The sequence below is a fragment of the Rhincodon typus genome, chromosome 8 (genome assembly GCF_021869965.1).
Source record: "Rhincodon typus isolate 14 chromosome 8, sRhiTyp1.1, whole genome shotgun sequence".
In the NCBI taxonomy this organism is placed as follows: Eukaryota; Metazoa; Chordata; class Chondrichthyes; order Orectolobiformes; family Rhincodontidae; genus Rhincodon; species Rhincodon typus.
This window is the reverse complement of record NC_063339.1, coordinates 51360906-51385666: the sequence shown is the minus strand read 5'-3', so window position 1 is coordinate 51385666 and position 24761 is coordinate 51360906. Positions and strand designations below refer to the sequence as shown.

The window sequence follows — 24761 nt, the reverse complement described above, 5'->3', positions numbered from 1 at the left end:
TAAGCTCATGTAAGATCAGTTTGGAGTGTAAGGCAACAAAGGCAAACACAAGGTCAGTGTTAGTTAAACTCAATCCAGTAGCTTGATGGCAGTTTCTACTCCCTTTCCAAGTGATAGAGACTGAGTGTAGCATCAAGGAGCCCCAGCAAAACTGGAATCAATAAGAATTGGGGCAAACTCTACGCTTGTTGGAGTCATAGCTCGCGCAAAGAAAGCTGGTTGTTGTTGTGCAGGTCAGACATCTCAGCTCCAGGACCTGCCTGCAGGAGTTCCTCAGGGTAGCATCCTAGGTCTAATCATTTTCAGTTCCTTCATCAGTGACCTTCCCTCAAATATAAGGTCTGAAGTGGAGATGTTCACCGATGATCACACAATGTTCAGCACCATTCGCTACTGAAGCAGTCCATGTTCAAATGCAACAAGGTTTGGCTAATATCCAGGTTTGGGCTCACAAGTGGCAAATAACATTTGTGCCATACAAATGCCAAGCAATGACCATCTCTAATAAAAGACAATCTAACCACTGCCCCTTGACACTCAATAATGTTACCATTGACCAGAAACTCAACTGGACTCCCCAAATAAATACCGTGGCTCGAAGAGCAGGTCAGGGGCTAGGAATACTGTGGCGAGTAACTCACCTCTCACTCCCCAAAGTCTATCCACCATCCACAAGGCCCAATTCAGGAATGTGATGGAATACTCCCCATTTGCCTAGAGGAGTGTCGTTCCAATAACACTCAAGCTGCTTGACATCATTCAGGACAAAGCAGCCTGCTTAATTGGCACCATATCAAAAAACATCCACTCCCTCCTCTGCCTACAGTCAGTAGCAGCAGCATGTACCATCTACAGGATGCACTGAGGAAATGCACCAAAGATCCTTAAACAACACATTCCAAATTCTTAACCTCTTCCATCTAACAGCAGCAGATACATGGGAGTACCACCACATGCAAGTTTTCCTCCAAGCCTGTCACCATCCAGACTTGGAAGTATATTTTCATCCTGGCTCTGTTGTTGGGTTGCAGATGCTAGTGTTCCCATGTATCTGTGGCCCTTTCTCCTTGTGATAATAGTTGTGTGTTTTGGAAGGTGCTGTCAGAGGAGTCATGGTGAATTTCTGCAGTCCATCTTATAGATGGTACACAATGCTGTTACTATACGTTAGAGGTAGAAGGAGTGAGTGTTAGTGCATGTGGTGCGAATCAAGGGGTCTGCTTTGTCTTGAGTGATGTGGGCGCTGCATTCATCCAGTCAAGTGGATCGTTTTCCATCAATCTTTTCACTCTTGCCTTGTACATTGTGAACACGCTTTAGGGTGTCGAGACGTGTGTTGCTCACGGCAGGGTCGTTAGTTTCTGATCTGCTCTTGTAGCAACAGTACATGGCTAGCCCAGTTGTTTCTGGTCAATAGTAACCTCCAGATTGTTGATAGTGGTGGTAAAGCCATTGAATATGAAGGGGCTGTGCTGCTTGGTAACTTTTGGAGGTAGTTTTTTGTGATTTATCTTGTTAAAAAAATCAAACTCTTCTGACATTGATTTTCTTTGTTATAAATTCGCGCTTAACTTGGAACCACACCTCACTGGCTCCTTACGTGAAAAAAAATTCCTGAGACGTGAGAGGAAGGGTCACCGGACTCGTTACGTCAATTCTGAATTTTGTTGTCATCGCATATGCTGCCAGACCCGCTGAGCTTTTTCAGCAACATCTGTTTTTGTTCCTGAGACGTGAGCCCTGACTCTTAAGCAGCAGTCGGCCAGGATCACTCAGGCACTCCTCAATAGGAGACCACTGATTGGCCACTGCCCTGGCCGGCGGCTATTTGATTGGACGTTGTTCCACAGATCGCTCATCGTTGATTGGCGCGTCAGTCTGTCCATCACTAACGTTAGGCGGGTCATTTGGGGAAGGGGTGGGGCCTGGCCTATTCCCAGAGTGCTGCGCGCACGGCGGCGAGAGAAAAGATGGCGGTGGCGGTGCGAAGTTTACAGGATCAACTGGAGAAAGCGAAGGAAAGTTTGAAGAATGTGGACGAGAACATTCGGAAACTGACTGGCCGGGATCCGAACGACCTCAGGTGACCGCCTTTCAGCCTACGACACCTCAGACTTGGCCATCAGGGGCTCGGGATTCTCCGCTTTATATCCACTGGGCCGCCAGGTGGTCGGGCCCGGGTTTATCCCGCGGCTTCTCCCCGGGAGTGGGGTAGGAGGGATAAGCGTCGGAACGAAACGGGAAGGGAGAGTTGGAGGCCGAACCCCGGGACTTGGCCAAGATTGGCTGCGACGGGATCCCACTCCTTGGTCCGTCTGACCGGCCCTCTCAGGCCCGTGCCTTGTCTCTTGGGCCCTGCCGGCAAGCGGCCCCATGGCCTGCCCAATCGCGGAACTCACCAGCGGAGCAATGCCCCGGAGGGATGGGCGATCAGTCACCTTAAGTGAACGGAAGAAGTGGGAAAGGGCATCAACCCCATTCAATGGCCACGACTCTCAACACATTTTAACGATTGAAACGTGCAGAACGCCCTCCCCCTTGCACCGCTGTGAAATTCTCCCTTCGCTTTTCGCGGTTACTAACAGATTCCCGCGTTTCAGGACCTCACTTTCTTCCCGCCACAGAATCAAGTCACGACATTTAAAAGAATCTTAGTAATTAAGAGGTGGATTCGTAATTAGCCACATTTCGGGGTAGCCACTTGTAAACTAGGGTGTCTCATCATGACCGTTTCCACTTAATTCAATACATGGCGACCAAAGATGAATGTGGACAGTAGGTGGGATTTTCTGCAGAAAGTATCGAGTCACTTCTCCACTGTATACCAAAACACCACTAATAAATTAGTTCTCTTGGTTTTAGTACATTCATTAATGTATTGTTTTATTTTATAATGTCATGAAGTTTTGAGATTTGTAATATATTGCAGAATGATAGCAAGTCAGACTCTGTTTTTGTCCCTCATCAGTCCTAAAATAGGAAGTGGATAACTACTGAATGCAAAATAACAATTTCCTCCCTGCCCCATCCCCATTCCAAAGCTCATATGTGTTCTGAAATAACTCGAGAGCTGAGTCTTGGCTAATTTGACATCACCTCAGTTCTTGATGTATTTCTCACCTTTTGAAGAATTAAGCTATCTTTCTGTGTTAAAGATCTTTTTTAAAATGTTGGATGAATGCTTTTAAAAAGGACACTAATTGTAATTCAATAAAGCCTAGAGTGATGACTGCAGTTTAAAGGCAATAAAGGGCTTAATTGTGGTAGAGTGACCAATGACTGTTCATCCATATTTGCATATGGTGGCAGACTAATTGGGAGGAATGGACAAAATCCACTTGATCAATAACAAAAGCACAAGGATTTCAGTACCAAGTGTATGTTAGGGTTCAGTTTAAATAAATAGTTTAGCTTTTTGCAATGCATTTTAGTAATTTCTTTTTCAAAAATGACTAGGTGGCTTTCTTGCCAGTATTTGGCCTGAGCCATCTGGCTTCTGTAATTTCAATGGGCAGATGTTAAGACACCAAGGTGGATCATAAGGTCTACCAGGTTAACCTCATCCTTTGCGATTATGTTGAGAGGCATTACATTTGAGAATTGTACAGGAGTTTGTGGAGTCGTAATGGAACTGACCAGGCAGGAGTGGGTAGAGATCTTGTTGCATTCCTATTATTAAGAGCAATAGGAATAGCAACAAGAAAGGAGAAAGTAAGTGTATTATGATGTAGTGGTAGAGAAAGCACAAGTGGCGAACTGTATCAAAATCCTTGAGCTCAATAGAAGGAATTCATTGTGGTCATTGGTGACCATAAACAGGATTGTCCCCACTCTGAAGAGATTTGAGTGGTAAGTCAAAGGGAGGCAGACAGTAAGAGGAAGATTTCTTCCATTTATTTCTTTGTTTGCCATTTCATCCTGTTGAATTAAAAGGTGTTTTGCGGTGGATTGTTGCTGGTTTACCGTTATTCTTGTTTAATATGACACTATGCATCACTTACTAAATCCTTATTTCCTAATCAAAAAGGCAAGTGGTGATTTTTGAGCTATACATTCCCTTCTGTGGGTGAAGGTCATAGATGTTAGCTAACAGTTGCAAAAGATGTTCTCACTTTCACAATATTTCTTATAGTTTACTGTACAAAACCTCCTACTTGGGTATATGACTGGCTTTAGTCCTTGTTAATTCAAATTTATTTTTGAATACAGGCCCGGCCAAGCTAGGCGGTTATCCATCACAGGTCCTGGTGGAGGTAGGGGACGTGGGCTTGGATTACTTAGGTAAGATTGAAATTCATAATGTTTCCTTAATACCTTTTACTTTTTCATTTGATGGAATGAAATCTTTTGCTATGTTGTAAATTTAAATTTAAAGGATTTGCATTTATTTTATGTAAATGGCAAAGTAAGATTCAAACTTAGGATGTGATTTTATTACATCTTATTGGCATATGTTTTTAGTTTTAGTTTGTAATTTAACGTGTACTAGGAATTCTGCGAAATTTTGGTTTGTAATTTAGTCAGAGATATACAGCACGGAAACAGACCCTTAGATCCAACTTATCCATGCTGACCAGATATCCTATATAAATCCAGTCCCATTTGCCAGCATTTGGCCCATATCCCTCCAAGCCTTCCTGATCGTATATGCATCCAGATGCCTTTTAAAAGTTGTAATTGGCCCAGCCTCCGCCACTTTCTCTGGCAGCTCATTCCACATATGCACCACCCTCTGCATGGAAAAAGTAGCACCTTTAGGACTCTTTTATATTTTTCTCCTGTCATCTTAAACCTATACTGTCTAGTTTTGGACTCTTCTTTCTTCTGAACCCTGAACCCTTTCAAGTACCATAACATCTTTCCAAAGGAGGGAGAATAGAATTGCACACAATACAAAAGCCACAGCATGACCCCTCAACTCCTATAGTCAATGCACTGACCAATAAAAGCAAGCAAACCAAATGCCTTCCTCACTATCCTATCTACAAGCAACTCCACTTTCAAGGAACTATGAAGCTGCACTCAAGGTCTCTTTGTTTAGTAACACACCCCAGGATCTTGCCATTAAGCGTGTAAGCCCTGCCCTTATTTGCCTTTTCAAAATGCTGTACCGCACATTTTTCTCTTGGCCCACTAGCCCATTTGATTAAGATCCTGATGTACTCTGAGATAACCTTATTTGCTGTCCACTGCACCTCCAATCTTAGTGTCATCTACTAACCATACCCCTTATGTTCACATCCAAATCATTTAATATAAATGACAAAAGGTAGTGGGCCCAGCTTGTGATGCACAGCTAGTCACCGGCCTCCAGTCTGAAAAGCAACCCTCCCCCACCATTCTGTCTTCTACCTTTGAGCCAATTCTGTATCCAAGTAGCTAGTTCTTCCTGTATTCCACACGATCTAACCTTGCTAACCAGTCTACCATGAGGAACCTTGTTGAATGCTTTACTGAAGTTCATATGGATCACATCCACTGCGCTGCCCTCCTCGGTCCTCATCGTTACTGCTTCAGAAAACTCAGTCAGGTTAGTGACAGATGACTTCCCATGCACAGAGCCATGTTGACTATCCCTAATCACTCTATGCCTTTCCAAATACATGTAAATCCTATCCCTCAGGATTCCCTCAACAACTTGCCCACCACTGATGGCAGACTTACCAGTTCCCTGGCTTTTCCTTACCACCTTTCTTTAATAGTGGCACAATGCAAGCCAACCTCCAGTCTTCTGCCACTTCACCTCTGACTATCAATACAAATATCTGAGCAAGGGGGCCCAGCGATCTCTTCCCTCGCTGCCCACGGAGTTCTAGATTACACCGGATTAGATCCTGGGGATTTATTCACCTTTATGCGTTTTAAGATGTTCAGCACCACCTCCTGTGTAATATGGACATTTTAAGATGTCACTATTTATTTTCCCACATTCTTTATCTTCCATATCCTTCTTCACAGTAAACACTGATGCAAAATACCCATTTAGTATTTGCCCATCCTCTGCAGTTCTACACATTGGTGGCCTTGCTGATCTTTGAGGGACCCTACTCCCTCCTACTTTTTGTCCTTAATATATTTGTAGAATCTCTTTAGATTCTCCCCAATCCTATTTGCCAACGCTATTTTATGTCCCCTTTTTGCCCTCCTGATTTCTCTCAAGTATACTTCTACTGCCTTATACTCTAACGATTTGCTCGATCCCTGTTGTCTGTACCTAACATGTTTCCTTTTTCTTGAACAAAACCTCAATTTTTCTAGTCATCCAGCATTCCCTACACCTACCAGCCTTGACCATCACCCTTACGGAAACATCCTGTCTGTAGACTCGTTATCTTATTTTTGAATGCTTCCCATTTTCCAGCCGTCCCTTTACCTGCGAACATTCACCCCCAGTCATTTTTTGAAAGTTCTTGCCTAATATCGTCAAAATTGACCTTTCTCCAATTTAGAATTTTGTCTTGTAGATCCAGTCTTTCCTTTTCCAACACTTTTAAAACTAATAGAATCATGATCACTGGCCCCAAAGCGCACCCCCCACTGACACCTCAATCACCTGCCCTGCCTTATTTCTCAAGAGTAGGTCATGTTTTGCACCACCTCTGGTAGGTTCATCCACATACTGCATAAGAAAATTTTCTTGAATAAACTGAACAAATTCCTCTCCATCCAAGCCCTTAACACTATGGCAGTTCCAGTCTATCTTCGGAAAACTTTAAAATCCCCTACCATAACCATCCTATTATTCTCGGAGAACTGAGACATCCTTACAAATTTGTTTCTCAATTTCCCACTGGCTATTAGATGGTCTATAGTGCAATCCCAATAAGGTGATCATCTTTCTTATATCTGTTCTACCCAAATAACTTCCCCGGACTATTCCCGGGAATATCGTTCATAAGTACACCTTAATAAAAATTGCCGCTCCCCTTTCTATCGTTCCTATAGCATCTATATCCTGGAACATTAAACTGCCAGTCCTGTCCATCCTGACCCATGTCTCTGTAATTGCTGAGATATCCAAGTCCCATGTTCCCAACCATGCTGAGTTCATCTACCTTGCCTGTTAGGCTTCTTGCATTGTCCTTTGCTTTGTTCCTACCTGCCTTGACTGTTTGACTTGCTCCTCCTCCCAACTGTATCAGTCTCGGACCACTCTGTTTCCTCAGTGTCTCCCTGGATCCCACCTGCCACCTGCCCACCTTTACTAGTTTAAATCCTCCCGAGCAGCTCTACCAAATCTCCCCACTGGTATATTAGTCTCCTTCGGATTCGGGTGCAATCCATCCTTCTTACACAGGTCACTTCTATCCCGGATGATCCAAAAATCTGAATCCTTCTCCCCTACACCAGCACCTCAGCCACGCATTCATCTGCTCTATCCTTCTTTTCCTACTGGCAGCAGGAGTAATCCAGGTATTGCTATCCTTGAGGATGTCCGTTTTTAAATTTATGCCTAACTACCTATATTCTCTCCTCCAGAATCTCGTTCTTCTCTTCATGAGTTCCAATGTGTGCAACAACTTTCTACAGGTCCCTCTCGCCTTTGAGTATATTCTGCACCCTCTCCAAGATATCCTTGATCCTGGCACCAGAGAGGCAACACACCACTCTGATGTCTTGCTGTTGGCTGTAGAAACGTTTGTTTGTGCCTCTGAGTAGAGTCCCCTATCACTATCAACCACTTGGAGCCTGGTATACCCCTTGTTACATTAGAGCCAGTCTCAGTACCAGAAACCTTTTCTGGTATTCCTCCATCCCCCCGAGAGTCCGTCCCCCCCCCCCCCCCAAGAAAACCCTACATTTTCCAAAACTGCATACTTGAGATAAGGATGGCCATAGGGCACTCCTGCACTACTTCCTTTCCTCTCCTACCTTTCCTGGAGGTCACCGATCTACCTAACTATCTTCAGTTTATCTCCCTTCCTGCAGTTGCCATCTGCCGCACCCCCTGGCTCCCATAAATTCTTCTTTGCCTCCAACTGCAGTCCCAACCGATCAGCGCAACTAAGCACACTTCCTGCAGACATAATCATTAGTAACATGGAAACTCTCCCTCATCTCCCACATCCGACAGGAAGAGCACATTGCTCTACTAAAGGTCATCTTTGCAACTTAACAATCTACAGACCCAGAAAATAACATTCTTCATGCTGCAAAAACACTGCTGCAGGCCAACTTGGTATGTAAGTTTTACATTTTAATCAAGACAGATCTCAATAAAAATTAAAAAAAAAAAAAGACTATTGCAGATTTACAAAATAAAACTAACCACTTCGCTGTTTCCCTGCCTGTGATTTCCCCCCCTACACAGTTTCTCTAAGGTCAGGTGTGAGTTTCGCTGTTTTATTTTTCTTAGATGAACTCCTATGACCAGAGGAGAGGATTTTTTTAAAAAGTTGCTCCAACTAACTGGACTGTTATTTTCTTGTTTAAATAGACGTGGACTCTCTGACAGCGGAGGAGGTCCCCCAGCTAAACAGAGAGATTTAGATGGGGCACTCAGCAGGTATCTTATCTTTATCATGAAGTCTAATGTCACATTGGAAGAGTTTATTCTTGCAGACAACTGCATAAGCAATACAGTTAAAAACAACTATTTGTTGTACTGACTTGTGTTAGTGTTCTGTATATGTTTAATTTTGAGTATTCTGTCCATAAGTGAAGTAGAGATGCTGAGGTGAATTCTTTCTAAGTAAATTCAAACAAGTGGCCCTGGTATGTACCATATCTATCTTGACAAAAAAAGTAACCTGAATTTCCACAGAAGAATCCTTATGGCATCTTTTCAAAGTGTAAACTTAATTGACCAAAGAATACACACAAATTGGGCAAGTGTTTATTCAGTTACTTTACTCTACTCTTGAGACAAATATGCATCTTTTTAACAATGTTTTCCCGCGTGTTCTCCAATATATTCAGTAACATCATGGAAATGTACAACACAGAAGGAAGCCATCAATCTCTCTCCAGTCCAATTCCAGTTACTGACGCTTAGCCCATAACCTTTCTTTTATTCACTCAAGGGACATGGCCCAAAGGACAGTTGAGTCAACAACGTTGTTGTGGGACTTAAGTCTCATGTAGACCATACCAGTTAAGAATGGTGATCTCCTTCCCTTAAGGATATTGGTGAACCAGATGGGTTTTTCCTGAGAATTGCAGTAGTTTCATGGTAATCATTTCACCATTGATTGCAGATTTTTACATTTTTTTATTCAGCCTCCACCATCTACTGTGATGGGATTCAAACCTGGGCCTCTGAGTTAGTAGTTTAGCGATTAGTACCATTTGGCTATTGCCTCCCTCTAAGCTATTAAAGTACTCATTATGCTTTCTCAATTGTATTTTCTACCTGTCAATCTAACTTCAGGGATCTATCAATGTGCTCATCAAGGCCCCTTTCTTCCTCTAACTAAACCTCACCTTTTTTTGTTCTTTCTTCAGTCATGGCTGTAATAGCAATTTCATTAAGGGAATGTCAAAATTATCTTGGAATTTTGTCATTTTGAACACTTCACACTTCAACCTATTAACTCTTCTAAGTCTGCTTTGACTCACCTTTTGATAAAGTAAAGTCTCTGACTTAATTTGTTGTAGAATTAATATGCAGGAGGAGACAGTTATGTGGTGGTAATATCACTAAATTAGTAGACCGGAATAGGGGAACACTGGTTCAATCCTGCTGTATCAGTTTCAATTAAATAATTGAATTAATAAAAGAAAAACATAAAGCTGTTTTCAGTAATGGTTTTATGAATCTAAAATCAATTGTTAGAAAAACCCATTTGGTTTACGAATGCCCTTTCAGGAAGGATTCTGTGAATCCTACCCATTCTGGCCTCCATATGACTCCAGATCCACAGTAATGTGATTGGAAGTGTCAGAGTCAAAGAAGCCACTTGGTTCAGGTAGTTAATGGACAGCAAATCCTGCTTTTCCACTGAGTCCCGCATCATGTTCCCTTTAAATCCTTTACTCCGAAGGGTTTAATCATCTTCTCTTATAAACATTATGTTCGGGTCTCAACTGTTTATGTGGCAGAGAATTCCACAGGCTGATTTCTCCTCCTCTCGATCCTAATGGCCTGCCCTCATACCCTTAGGTTATAACCCCTGGTTCTGGATTCCCTTGTCATCGGGAACATCCTTCCTGCATTTACCCTGCCTAGTCCTGTTTAAAATTTTACAGGTTTCTATGAAACCTTGCAACATTCTTCTGAACTCTAGTGAAATATAATCCTAACTGATAAAGTGTCTCTCCATTCATCTGTCCTGCCTTTCCAAGAATCAGACTAGTAAGCTTTTGTTGATTTCCCTTCATAGACAGGACATCTTTCCTCAGGTTAGGAGACCAAAACTGTGTGCACTGCTCCAGGCATGGTTTTAAGGCCTTGTACAACTGCAGCAAGATATTCCTGCTCTTGTACTCAAATCCTCTCGCTATGAAAGCTGACATACCATTTGCTTTGTGCACCATCTGCTGCACCTGCATGCTTGCTTCCAGCTGCTGGTGTATGATCTCACCCAAGCCTCTTTTTTTTTTTTTTTTTTTTTTTTCTGCAGTCTATCTCATTAACTTATGCTTCATCTGCAATGTATTTGTCCAAATCAAACTGAAATTATAAACAACAAAAACTTACATATGCTGGTGAGGAAACTATCGAGCTAGAACGCATTTCCTGGGGTCTGAACTGCATTGAAAGTGGCCTAATCTGCGACTACGGTGAAACTCTATAATTGTCAACCCTAATTCCGTTGAAATCTTTTTAACTTGGGTCATTTTCTGTTTTCACTAAAAACCCCCGTGTTGCACTTGTATGTATTTGCATTTTTGTATGGACTTTTTTCAAAAAATCTTTCCACAAACTGATTTCGTTTGATAAGATATATTGTTAGCTTGAACCTTGCTACCTACATTTCTTTTTAAAACTGATACAGGCATCACCAACTTGATCTCACTTATTGCCAATCCATGTTTCCCTTGTACAATAATTCATCTTTCATGAACACTTCAAAGGGCAGTTAAGTCAATTGAAACATTGCAAGATTTGAGGTGTACATAGGCCAGGGCTGCCTAAGGCTTGTGTCCTAAAGACAATCATAAACTAATTGTGGTTTTTTTTTTGTTTTTTTTTAAAAATAGCAGATGACAGATTTCTGGTCACTCTTACTGATACAAACACTTTTTTTGCAGGTTTTAAAATTCCAAACTGCCATAATGGGATTGAACTTGTGGTCTATGAAAAATAAGTTCATGTCTTTGGATGATGTGTGTGGAACTGCAGGAAATGGGGGAGATAATAAAATGAATATTTTGCATCCGTGTTTACTGTGGAGAAGGATATGGAAGCTAGGGAGCTTGGGGAAATAAGTAACAACATATGGAAAAATGTCCGTAATGCAGAGGAGGTGGTGCAGAACATCTTAATGCATAAAGTTGGATAGATCATAGATAGTCATAGAATCCCTACAGTGTGGAAACAGGCCCTTTGGCCCAACAAGTCCACACTGAACCTCGGAGCATCCCACCCAGACCATCCCCTTATAACCCACAATCTACACCGCCCTGAACACTACGGGCAATTTAGCATAGCCAATCCACCTAACCTGCACATCTTTAGACTGTGGGAGGAAACCAGAGCACCCAGAAGAAACCCATGCAGACACCAGGAGAATGTGCAAACTTCACACAGACAGTCGCCCGAGGCTGGAATCAAACCCGGGTCCCTGGCGCTGTGAGGCAGCAGTGCTAACCACTGTGCCGATCCATGGGTCCTGATCAGGTGTACTCCAGAACTTCATGAGAAGCTGGGGAAGTGATTGCTAGGCCCCTTGCTGTGATATTTGTATCATTGATAGCCACTGGTGAGGTGCTGCAAGATTGGAGATTGGCTAACATAGTGCCATTATTTATTAAGGTGATAAGGAAAAACCAAGGAACTATAGACTGGTGAGCCTGACATCCCTGGTGGGCAAGTTGTTGGAGATATCTTGAGGGACAGGATTTGTATATATATTTTCAGAAGCAAGAACTGCTTAGGGATAGTCAACATGGCTTTTCTGTGGGACATTGTGTGTCACCAATTTGGAGTTTTTTTTTTGAAGAAGTAACAGAGGATTGATGAAGGCAGAGTGGTGGACATGATCTGTATGGACTTCAGTAAGGCGTTTGACAATGTTCTGCATGGTAAACTGGTTAGCAAGATTAGATCATGTGAAATACGGAGAATTAGCTATTTGGATGCAGAACTGGCTCAAAGGTAGAAGACTGAAGGTGGTGGTGGAGGGTTGCTTTTCAGACTGGAGACCTGTGACCACAAGGATTGGTGCTGGGTACACTTTTTTTTTCTTATTTTAATGATTTGGATGTGAACTTAAGGGTATGGTTAGTAAGTTTGCAGCTGACACCAAAATTGGTGGTGTAGTGGAAAGCAAAGAAAGTTGCCTCAGTACAGTGGGACCTTGATCAGGTGGGCTGAGGAACAGTAGATGGAGTTTAATTTGGATAAATGAGGTGCTGCCTTTTGGAAAGGCAAATCAGGGCAGGATGTATGCACTTAATAGTAAGGTCCTGGGGAGTGTTGCTGAACAACGAGACCTTGGAGTGCTGGTTCATAGTTCCTTGAAAGTAGAATTGCAGGTAGACAGGCTAGTGAGGAAGGTATTTGGTTTGATTGCCTTTATTGGTCAATGCATTGAATATAGGAGTTGAGAGATCATGTTGCGGCAATTCTGCTCCTTCCTATAGGAAGGATGTTATGGTACTTGAAAGGGTTCAAGGTTCGAGCTATAAGGAGAGGCTGTGAAGGCTAGGGTGAATTTTTTTTTTTTTTCCTGGAGCATCGGAGGCTGAAGGGTGACCTTGTAGAAGTTGATAAATTCATGACGGGCATAGATACGGTGAATAGTCAGGTCTTTTTTTCCGGGGTAGCGGAGTCCAAAACTAGAGGGCATAGGTTTAAGGTGAGAAGGGAAAGATATAAAAGGGACCTAAGGGACAACTTTTTCACGCAGAGGGTGGTGCATATATGGAATGAGATGCCAGAGGAAGTGGTGGAGGCTGGTACAATTACAACATGTAAAAGGCATCTGGATGGTTATACGAATAGGAAGGATTTGGAGGGATGTGGGCCAACTGCTGATAATGGGACTAGATTGATTTGGGACATCTGGTCGGTGTGGACAAGTTGGACCAAAGGATCTGTTTCCATGCTGTTCGGCTGTTTGACTCTATGTACTATATAAGCTTTCTATCTGAAGATTGTTTAGAAGGAAAAACAACCTAATCTAACCATTTTTTAGATTCCCTTTGCCACATTAGCCTAGCTTTCCTCAAGATGCTATTTGACTGGTGCAAATTGACTCACTTAGTCAGTACCCCTTATTCTACCCAGAACTGCTCCTAAAGTTCATGAATCAGCCCTTCTCCAAGCAACTGTAGTCACACTTTTAGTGCCAGAATATGGCTCTTTTATTGGTTAGCATGTGACACTGGTAGTAGTCCTAGGACTAGCTTTTTGATGCCTTGCTTAATCTATTTCACATAATCCTCTGAAACGGAATCCTTTTATCCCTGTCCTCAATGTAATTGGTTTCAATTTGAACTCTGACTGGTGGCCAATCCCAATTCGTTTTGGGGGCTTCTGTGTTTGACCTATTATGTACTTTCCAGATGCCAGGGTAGGGGCCATGCAATTCATGGTTTCTCCCAATTTTATGGCCCGCTGCTGTCTCTCTTCAACAATCCAATTCAGCTACAACAAAGATTTGAGCTTTAAAGCACCACAAAATTAAATTAAAATATAGAGACAACAAGGTGCAGGGCTTTTCTGATGAAGGGTCTAGGCCCAAAACGTCAGCCTCTCTGCTCCTATGATGCTGCTTGGCCTGCTGTGTTCATCCAGCCCTGCACCTTGTTGTCTCGGATTCTCCAGCATCTGCAGTTCCTACTATCTCTGATTCGATCTTAATTAAAATATACTTGATTAATCTCCCCTAAAGCACTGAGGAGCTAATTACAAGATTTTCTGGATTTGAGAGGTTTTATTATTTGATAATCCCTGTTCCCAACCATGCCCTAAGTTCATCTGTCTTATCTGACAGGCCTCTTGCATTGAAGTAAATGCAGTTCAGTTTCAGTCGTAACGCATTCTCTGCCAAGCTCCCATCTGCCTTGACTGTTAAACTTGCTCCCCTTATTTTCTGTACCAGCCTCAGCCTTTTCTGTTTTCTCATTATTGCTTTGCTTCCACCCTTCCCAAACCACCAGTATCAGTATTTTAAGGCTTCCCAAGCAAATTTCTCAGCAAGGATATTGGTCCCTTTCCAATTCAAATTGAACCATCTCTCTCATATAGATCATTTTATAGGCCGTATTTACATCAATAGACATACCACTAGCAAGGGAAACAATGACAGCACTACTGGAGCAAGACCCCAGTGAAACTCTCTCCACAGACAACATGCTCAAACTACTGGACTTTTGCCTCACCACCCACTTCACTTTCAATGGCCAAATATACAAACAAATCAACAGGACACCCACGGGATCACCTATCTCTGGACTCCTAGCAGAGGCAGTGATGCAAAGAGTAGAAAGGATGGCCCTTCCGCTAATCCAACCAAAACTATGGATATGCTACGTGAACAACACCTTTGTCGTCATTAAACGGACCAAACTAGAAGAGAGACAAACTTATAAACAACACCTCCACCAGAATAAAATTCACCAGAGAGGAGGAGGAGGAGGAGGAGAACAAACAGCTCCCATTCCTGGACATCATGGTAGAGCGCAAGACAAAGGGGGAACTCCAAATGAAAATACATAGAAAAGCCACACACACGGACCAGGTACTGAACTTCAACAGTAACCATCCCAACACACACAAACGAAGCTGTGTGCGAACACTATTTAAATGGACAGCAACACACTGCAGCAACACAGAACTACGCCAAGAGGAAGAAGAATACCTCTGCCAGGTTTTCGAGGATAATGTATATCCAAAAAACTGGGTCAGAAGATGTCTACACGAACAACGTCAGGAAGATACCACACACCCTAACACACTCATCACACTACTCTACATCAGGAATGCATCAGAACTAACCACAAAACTCCTACAACCGCTGGGCATCAGAGCGGCACACAAGCCCCCATCAACCCTACGACAACTGCTCACCCGAACTAAAGACCCACTCCCCGCCATGGACAGGACCAATGTTATCTATATGATCCCCTGCAGAGACTGAGAAACACTACATCAGACAAACAGGAAGGAAACTAACAACAAGGGTACACGAACACCAACTGGCTACAAAAATACTCACCCATCTCCATCCACATGGAGAAGGAGAACCACCAATTTGACTGGGACAAGCTAAGCAGAGACAGGCACGGGAATTTCTAGAAGCCTGGGCACTCCACGAAGAAAGCCATTAATAAACACATAGAACTCGACCCCATATACACTCCACTACGAAGAAAAACCGGAAGTGAGGCAATCCAGCTCAATGGACTCCAGAGTCTAAAAACCAGGCGGGAAAACACACCGACACTTCATCGGAGGCTACACTGAGGATGTTACCCAGCATGGTAACGAAACGTCTGCGGAACATCAAACCAGCTCGGCGAGCCAACCGCAACAGGCCACTTCTACCCCTGAAGAGACCCAAATAGTACAAAAATGTGAAACTTGCCCCGCCACCCCCTCCAACTATGCATTCATCTACTGTAACCTCCTTGGTTTGAACAGATCTAAAAGCAGAGCTTTTTTTTCTCCCCGAAGGGCCAAACTCAGCATGTCTACAGGCCCTTTGGAAAAATATCTTCGCTTTTTTTTAGGTCTGTTCAAGTTAAGCCAAGCTATTTTTCAGAGTCTGAACAGATTACTGTAGATCCAAAAATGTCTTTTATCCAAATACCAGTTCATCCTGAAGTTTTTGGATGAGGGATTCCTGACGTGTACAGTATTCCTCAATATTCCATTTCCAAATTCAGTATTCCCACACTTAACGTTATTCTCTCTGTCAACCACATCCAAGGTGAGAAGTTACTCCACAGCACCACAAAATACTTGGAATGTGATTTGCCATTCCTGCTTCAGCACTGTTTTAACAGCTAGCCCAAAACCCAGAGTCTGAACCAATTATTGCAGCATTTCTCATTGCCTGCATCTGTGCCCTAGGAATATCTTTGATCACCTTCTGAAATGAATTAACATTTCAGCAAGTTTTCAGAACACCCATATGCAAGTGCTGCATGATAGATCTTCTCCACACTGCCATAATAAATAAACGTGTAACTACCTTCAGCTAACCAAGTTCAATACACGAATGTTAAATTTATATTTTTAATTAGCTGATTTTCTTATTTGTATAGTCTCCTGAATTTCTCTGCTGTGTAATCAGCATGCAGTCTTGCATCTGATCTTACCAAATCATCCCCACCATGCCCATATCACACTTCTGATCACACAGAATCAGCAATAAGATTTGTGTTGTTTCCAAAAGAACAACGAAGCATCACTGGAAATGTGGAAGCATTCGACAAGAGTCTGACCCTTTTTCCTCCGCAAGAGAAGAAAATAAAAAGAATTATTTCATACCACTGTGTACCTCCTGATGATCAGATCAATTCTTGGGAGAGCTGTGGGTACTGCGTATCTGTAGTCTGAATATAGTAGATATTATGTCAACAAAAATCAGAAAATTGGAAGTTTGAAGTTTAAATTTTAGTCCAAAATTCCTTATGGACAAAAAATGCACTCACTAGAAGTGATTAATGTTTTTGCATGCAAGATAAGTGCTTTAATAAATTATATTTCAAAAATCCAGTTGGTGCTGTCTTTTACTAGGCTGGGAGATCGTCGATCTAGGAGAGAGTCACGTCAAGACAGCGACGCAGAGGATGATGAAGATACAAAAAAGGTATTTCTTAATTACAAAATAAAAGCTCTGCTCAATCCTGATTCAGTTGATAGATAAGTGTACCTCTTTATTCATTCATTGAATGTGGAATGTGGCCAGGATTTATTTCTCATGCCTCCTCTCCTGGAGGAGATGTGGTGAGTTGGCTTCTTGAATCACTGCAGTTCCTCAGGGCATGGGATACCCGCAGTGCTGCTGGGGAGTTCCAAGTCGCTGACCTGGACTGGAACTTGCAATAGTAATGTTCCAATGCATCAGCTGCCCTTATCCTTCTAGTTCAAAGTTTTCTGAATCATTACCCACTATAACCTTATTTCATGTTTCTTAAATGATCAAGCTCTTCTTGGTGAGAATGAACGTCTGGTGTTGTGGAAAATTGGGGCAGAGCACTGGCAGCTGTAGCTGCCTTAAAAGCTCAGTATAACAGCTAATACAGCCCTGTAAACGCTGCAGATGAATGACCTACATCTGTGGGTTTCTCAAAATTGAGAGAACTGTACTGCAGATTAGTTGAGCAATATCCTAACACTAACATTGTGACATATGATTCCATGAGTACAACTAAGATATCATTACCATCCCAAGGTAAATCTTGTCCTATGGGTAGGATGCCAATCAATTGAGTTTCTTTCTCCTGAATCGTGTTGTGCTGCTTGAATATTGTTGGAACTGCACCTGTCCACTTGAGTGGAGAAAACTTCGCTTGTAGTTCATGAACTTTGGAATTTTATAAAGAACAAAATCCTAGACACACATTGGCTCAACCACAAATTTGCTTATTAAATAAATCTCTGACATGAAACCTTGGATAGTCTAAATGACACCATCTTGATCTGGTTCACCCTATTTTAAATCCCTCACTTAAAATCTCATGTTTCCAGCCTGAACCTTACTTAATTTGGTGATGGTTATACAGTTGAATGTAAAGGGGTGATGTCTAGGTTCTGTCTTTTCGAAGATGGTCTTTGACCAGCACTTGTGTACCCTAACTGTTTTTGGGGTTGGGGTAGTGAGGATGGTCTTTCACGTCTATGGAACTGGACATACCCAGGGATATTGTTGTTGATCTCTTAGATATTGCAATAATTATGGAATCATATCGTAGACAGTGTCAGGCTATTTCTTAATTAGACTGCAGTGCATGTCTTTGTTTTTGACGCTACCCCACAAATGTAGATAAGGAGGATTTTGCAGGTTTGCTGTTGTGGTGAGCTCTAAGGTAAAAATGATACCCTGTTCCAATTTCCCTCCCACACTCTCAGGCCATCTTCTCACTATCCTCCTCTATCAGTTCTCACTGAGGGAGTCATGAATCGGGCTATTCCCAGATCTTTATGGCATTCAATGCAAAGATGACAATATTGACTCCAAAGTTGCCTTTGTAGGGTTGGGCTAGATGAGCTTTTGCAAGCAAGTAGATTTTAGCTATCAATGAAGAAATCTATTGGAAAAATACCAAAGAACAATGGATGCTGAAATTCTGAAACACAAAATGAAGTTACTGAAGAAACTCTGGTCCAGCAGCATCTGTGGTTAGAAAGAAGACTTTACATATTGGTTCTAGTGACTCTTAAAAACTGATTCTACAATCAGATCTGAAGAACTCTTAGGTTCCACTAAAATGTCAACATTATTGAATAGGCTACTGGCAATCAAAGAATGAGCACTTGGAGGTACTGTTACAGAGAATTTTCTCCAGTGAATTGGCTTTTCCCATTAGAGGGTAGTGACAAACTTTTGCTGAAATGAAATTAATAATTTCACTTTGTTCTTCATAGCCAGCGTTGCAGTCTTCTGTTGTTGCTACCTCCAAAGAAAGAACACGCCGAGACCTTATTCAGGATCAAACGATGGACGAAAAAGGCAAAGAAAGGTAGCTCAACTCCACAGACAGTATAGTGCACAGTATTAACTTCTTTGAACGTGTTATGAAAAAGACTTTGAAAATTTTCTATATGATACTTCACCTCTGCTTCAATTAATGTATAAAGTATGTACAAGGAGGATAAATAACACTTCACTCCTGGGCAAGTGTAATTTTAGAAGGTTCACTATTTCAAATCAGCATTGGTGTAAACTAAAACTGCAGACTGTACATAATCTGATTTTTATTTTTGTGTGTAATAGTAACCAAGCAGTTTTACTTGGCTGTGGACATGGAATTCAAAGCTGAACTGAAAAGGGTTTGAACAATTAAGTTGTTAACACACTTTGTTTTCTAAGAATGTCTATTTACTGTTAACTCAGTGTTGTTCATCAGAAGTCCTGCTAGAGGAGTATTTAATGGTAAAAACTCTACAACCCCAGGAATAAATTGTAATCTCAGCATGTTTGAATTTATTTTGCAGTATACTCTTGATAAACAAGTTTTTGGTCCAATTCCAAGACAACAAGTACAAAGTATCTAATTGCTGTCTTTTACTTAATAGGAATCGGCGGATGTTTGGCCTGTTGATGGGTACTCTGCAAAAATTCAAACAGGAATCTAATGTTGCAACTGAGAGGGTATATTTTTCTCTTTTATATTTGCTCTTCAGTTTCTGGATCTTGCATCGAGAATTTGGTCCTGATTATTGCAGTACAATAATGGAGTCTGAAAATACTTCTTCAAATCAAATTTGTGTGCAACAGATGTCATTATGAATGCATTTCTACCACACAAATGCATGTACACAGTCTTTATAACTTTTAAATTATGGCAAACTAGAATATGTCACATACATTTTGTTCTAATCCCATGCAGCTTTCTGACTCCAGGCAGAAGAAAACTGTGATTTATTGTATTTGCTGTGAGTTGGTGAGGACCATGAGCATTGGATCTGGACCACTTCAGAATGACATGGTGTATGAGTTAAATGCAAAATTAATGCAGAGCACCGATTTCCACGCTCACCTTTTACAGTAATTTTAAACTGAAATGCTGAGCCACAGTTTTAATTGGAATCAGAGGTGTAGTGTGCATATTTTAACTATGTCTGAGTGGCTCTAAATGATGCTATGTGAATACTAATTTGGGTTTTGCCAGTCAGGAAGTATTCCTTGTAGGGGGAGATTTAATGACAAATAATGATTCAGATCCTAAAAACTCTTGCAAAGTATTCTCACTTGGTAAAACAGCCAGCCTGCTAGCTAATCATTGTATCACTCAGTGATGAATTTGAACACAGCCCAAGTGTGAAAGGACAGAGTGCTGACATACTGTTTTCTGGTCCCCTAAATCCATTCATAAAACATTTGTCTTCAGTTTCTGTCTGAATTGTACTAATGATTTCAGGGGTATTTCTCAACCATTCAAACAAACTTAAATATTTGATAGTGTGCTGAATAAATGTCATGCCAAAAAAATGTTCCTTTGTCCAGTGGTGACTCTTGGGCTCACTTTAAGCACCTCAATTAGTGTATTGTTTCTTAGTTTGCAGCTCGTTGTCCAAGACGACATGTAAGTTTACTTAAAATTGTTCTGTACAGCTCTATAATCCATAACTTCGTTCCATTGGTTATCTCTGCAGATTTTGGTTGATTCTTCAGCAATTCTATTGATTGAAATTTTGTGATTCTACAGTATTAAAAAAAAATCTGTGCTGTTTAGATTCAGTTCAAGTTGTGTGCCATCACATTGAACCTATAGGCTTTATCAAAGAATGTTATTAGCTATGAAATATATGTATACACGCAACGCAATGCTAGTATGTTGAATAAGTTATCGGCGTACATAAGGACTGATGCAACTGAAAGATTGGCCTCTGATGCCTTTTCAATAATGTCTGTCTAGGAATGACAGGCCATACTTGACTCTACGTTTAAGTAGAATGTACAATCTTAACGATGCAGTCAAATGTGGTGATTTTCATGGTTATTACTTGTATTTGAGATGTTAACCTGTGCAGTATTTAGGAGTTGTTTTCTGTTATTATCAGTGTGATTTGAGAGGAAGCTGGTTATGAAGTTCTGGGGCTGGTATGAAATGACTATCCTGAATTAAATTTTTTTTTTTGATGTGGAGGTGCTGTCGTTGGACTGGGGTGGGCAGAGTCAGTCATGCAACACCAGATTATAGTCCTTCATCAGGTGGAGCAGCGCTCCAAAAGTTTGATTTTAAATAAACCTGTTGGACTGTAATCTGGTATCATGTAATTTGTCGTTTTATACTTTGATGTGAGCAGAGTAGAACAGAGCTTGAAAGTTCGAGTTTTAATACTTTTTTCCCCACTTACCAACAGCAAAAAAGGCGTCAGGAAATAGAGCAGAAACTTGAAGTGCAAGCTGAAGAAGAACGTAAACAAGTAGAAAATGAGAGGAGAGAATTATTTGAGGAACGTCGTGCTAAACAAACTGAGCTAAGACTTCTAGAACAAAAAGTGGAACTGGCCCAGTTGGTAGGAATTTATGTTGCCTGCATAGGAAATTTGTGAATTTTGCATTCGCTTGATCTTTAATGTTTCTTCCTTTTTCAAACAGCAAGATGTATGGAATGAACATAATTTAAAAATAATCAAATACATCAGAACCAAGACAAAGCCTCATTTATTTTATATACCTGGCAAACATTGTGCAGCTACTCAAAAGCTTTTGGATGAATCACAAAGGAAGATGAATGGTAAGTGTTTTTGCAGTAGAATTACAGACAATGCCTTATCTCAAGCCAAAGAGTTTAAATCATGTAATTTCAGAAATGTAGCTTGCTAAACAAAATAAAACTGAGTTATGGTAATCATTTTTCCAGTATGTCACTAATTCATGTATAGACATTGGTCATTCTGCAAGTCCTATGTACAGTTGTTCTAAAGAAAGGTTAACAAGTGGAGGATATGGATTACTGTGAGTTATCAAGATGCAAGGCCAAGTGTGACCCAAGTCCAGACACCTTTTTGAAAATGTTCCAATGCAGATGGTGAGTGTGAGTTGAAAATGTAACATGGTGGGTATAAGATGACATTTGCAGTTCAGAAGAAGTAAAAGGATAACTATCTATTGATTAATAATTAGAGAATGGTTAGTTGTGTTTGAAAGGGAGAAGGGAGCTTTTTGATGCCTAGATGAAAGGGATTATCTTGAGGTGAAATTTTTTTGTCCCCATTTGGAATGTGGTGGTAGGGCTGCCAAAATATTGGAACAGTATAAAGTCTAGACAGATGTGGGTCTTGGACAGTTTCATTACAAAGGTACTATGTCTTTGTGTAAAAAATCTTTGTTAAAGTCTGAATCAAGTTTGAGGGCAGCAAGTCTGAAGGGCAATTTAATGGTATTTATCTTGTGCTTCAGAATCTCAAGTTGGATTCTTGGTAGCTCAGCAGTTGGTTTTAGATCATGTTTGTGATTTTTAAAATAGTCTGTGTTTAGAAATTGTCTTAATAGAAAACAGCCTGATTAAAAATCATGTATCTTAATCAAATGAGATTGAAATGGAGTGTGAGGAGAACGGATTGCAGAGAAAAATGCAAGTTAAATGTCTGGACAATGGGTATTAAGTATAATATGAGGGGAGCTGAGATCGCTCCCATTGTTGAGAATGCAGAGCTAGAATATACTTCACAGGCATGTATCCATATCTACAAGAAAGAGCATGCAAGTACAGTGAACCACTTGGAAGCAAATTGGCATTATGATTTTTTTTACTGGAAGGAATATCTAAAGAAAGATGTACTATCTGCAAGCAAGTATATATCAAATGTAGAATGAGAAGATTGTCTTCTGCTGAGGGGCTGAGTTAACTGGGTCTGTTCTGAAATTTAGAAAAAAGTGTATCTTATTGAAATATTTACGATGCTGAAGGAACTCTCTGACATCGACACGGAGGTTGTTTCCGCTGGCTGGGTAATCCGGAACTAGGGACGCAACCTTTGGCCAAGAAATCAGTCCTTTAAGACTGAGCTGAGGGAATGGTTAACTTTTGGATTTCTCTACCACTAGAAGGTTATGAGGTCTCCATTGTTGAGTATATTCAAGACTGAGTTGATCAGATTTTTGATCTCTGAATTAAAGGATATAGCTAAGTGGCAAGAAAATGGACTTGAGTTAAACGTGTACCATGTTTACTTTAAATAGTGGATCATGGTTGAACAGCTGATTGGTCTACTTCTATTCCCATTTCTTGTGCTGTTGTGAATCAGCAACTACTTCAGTCAGTCTAACTTTCAAGTACTAATCTTAAAAAAAAAAAAAAAAAAGATTCTGGCAGTTCTTTTTTTAATAAATTGGGTCAGCTTTGTTCTCTTTGAATAAGTTTAGCAATGAATGATTATGATACTGAATAAAAATCAGTTGAATTGTGATTGGACTCACTGGCCAATGCTTGAACTTTTTTGCACCAGAAGGCCACTTATAACAAAATGTCTGACTGAGACATTGGACCAAACCAATGTTTTTTTTTTTAAAGATAAAAATAGTACGAGGCTCACTTTACCAGATGAATTTCAAGTAGCTTTACTTTGGGTTACTAAAACTGAGCTATTTCAATGTGTATGCACGCATCCTATTCTCATTCTGTGCAATCAAATACACTTTACACTCACCCAACATTCCTAGGTAATCGCACAAGTTTCCCTTTAAAGGGTCCAACAGACATCACACACCCAGCCCCCTCTGCCACCAAAAGAGAAAACACTAGCAAATTACATTCTATAAATCAAAATGTCTTTGTTGTGTTTCAAGGGGTTGCACTAAATGTCTACCATATAGTCTTCATGGTAATTTCCAGAGGTGACTAATTCAGTTGAGCAAATTCCTGGCATCTAATCAGTCTTTCAGAAGTGTTGCATCATGACCAGAGGTTCATTTAAACAGAAATCGTATACTCGTATAAAATCTAGGCAGTAATTTAGAGCACTCTTTAATGCATGTGGTTTTAGAAGGAACATCAGTCATAATGTATAATGCTCATACAGGGGATTGATTTCAGGAGTGATACCTTAGTTTTAAGGAGAAACCTGAGGTAAAAGAACTTTTTCACCCTGAACACATAAAGCTAAGAGGACATTTGATAGTCTAAAATACTAAAATGTTTTGCTGGTGAACAGGAAAACTCTTGCATGAATCGGTCACATTGGGATAACAATTTGAAAGTTTTCAGAGTGCTTTTGAAACCTGAAGATCTCCTACAAGGAAAGTGTAATTAAGTAGTGAAATGCAGAATCCTATATATGCAATGCAAGACCCCACAATTAGTAATTAAGATAAATGATTAGAAAATTAGAAAATCTCGTGGTGACAGTTGAGAGAAAACTGTTGGCCATATCATTTTGAAAAATACCCAAAATGTTTTACCCCTACCTGAGAGACTGGCAAGACTTCAATTAAAAGGTGATATCTTAACTTTGGAACACTCGCTGCTGCATTGAAGATGCACTTCACTTGACAAAGGGACAATGCTCCGAGCACTTATGATTTCAGATAAATCTGTTGGACTGTAACCTGGTGTTGTCTGACTTCTGACCTTGTCCACACCAGGCACTATTGGCATTGAAGAGTAGGCATTGAGTGTTTCGGTTTTATGGAGTGGCACTTGTTGCTTGAAGTGATAATGAACCCAAAATATTAAAGTTATCTAGAGGCTTGTTTAAAGCATGGGATGTAGTTGAAGATGCAGGTATTGGATTTGAGTTTTGATGTTCGTGCATAGCGTGGCCCTAACAGTGATCTGAACATCAGCTGTTAACTTTGTTCTATTAGAGTTTTCTTTCTGGTCACTATTGAACACTCCTTTAACTGTTACTGTTAGATTTTATAAGCACTTTAGGAACAGTTAGTTTTGGGTAATCCTTGTTCAAATAACTTGAAGCATACACTGTTTAACTGTTTATTTCTGTGTAAACATGATCTAAAAATTAATTGTTTCAG

General features: G+C 40.8%; 1 protein-coding gene across 1 annotated transcript in view; it reads left to right on the top strand.

Annotated features, from left to right (window-relative positions):
• The first annotated feature begins 1928 nt into the window (after window positions 1-1928).
• pnn (pinin, desmosome associated protein) overlaps window positions 1929-24761 on the top strand; it is a 29040-nt gene continuing 6207 nt past the window's right edge. Inside the window, exons 1-8 of the mRNA XM_020529884.2 lie at window positions 1929-2083; window positions 4210-4281; window positions 8438-8506; window positions 16853-16925; window positions 18704-18798; window positions 19355-19430; window positions 21146-21301; window positions 21384-21522. Of these exons, the coding sequence (XP_020385473.1) occupies window positions 1971-2083; window positions 4210-4281; window positions 8438-8506; window positions 16853-16925; window positions 18704-18798; window positions 19355-19430; window positions 21146-21301; window positions 21384-21522 (793 nt within the window). The 5' untranslated portion in view covers window positions 1929-1970. The remainder of the gene's footprint in view (window positions 2084-4209; window positions 4282-8437; window positions 8507-16852; window positions 16926-18703; window positions 18799-19354; window positions 19431-21145; window positions 21302-21383; window positions 21523-24761) is intronic.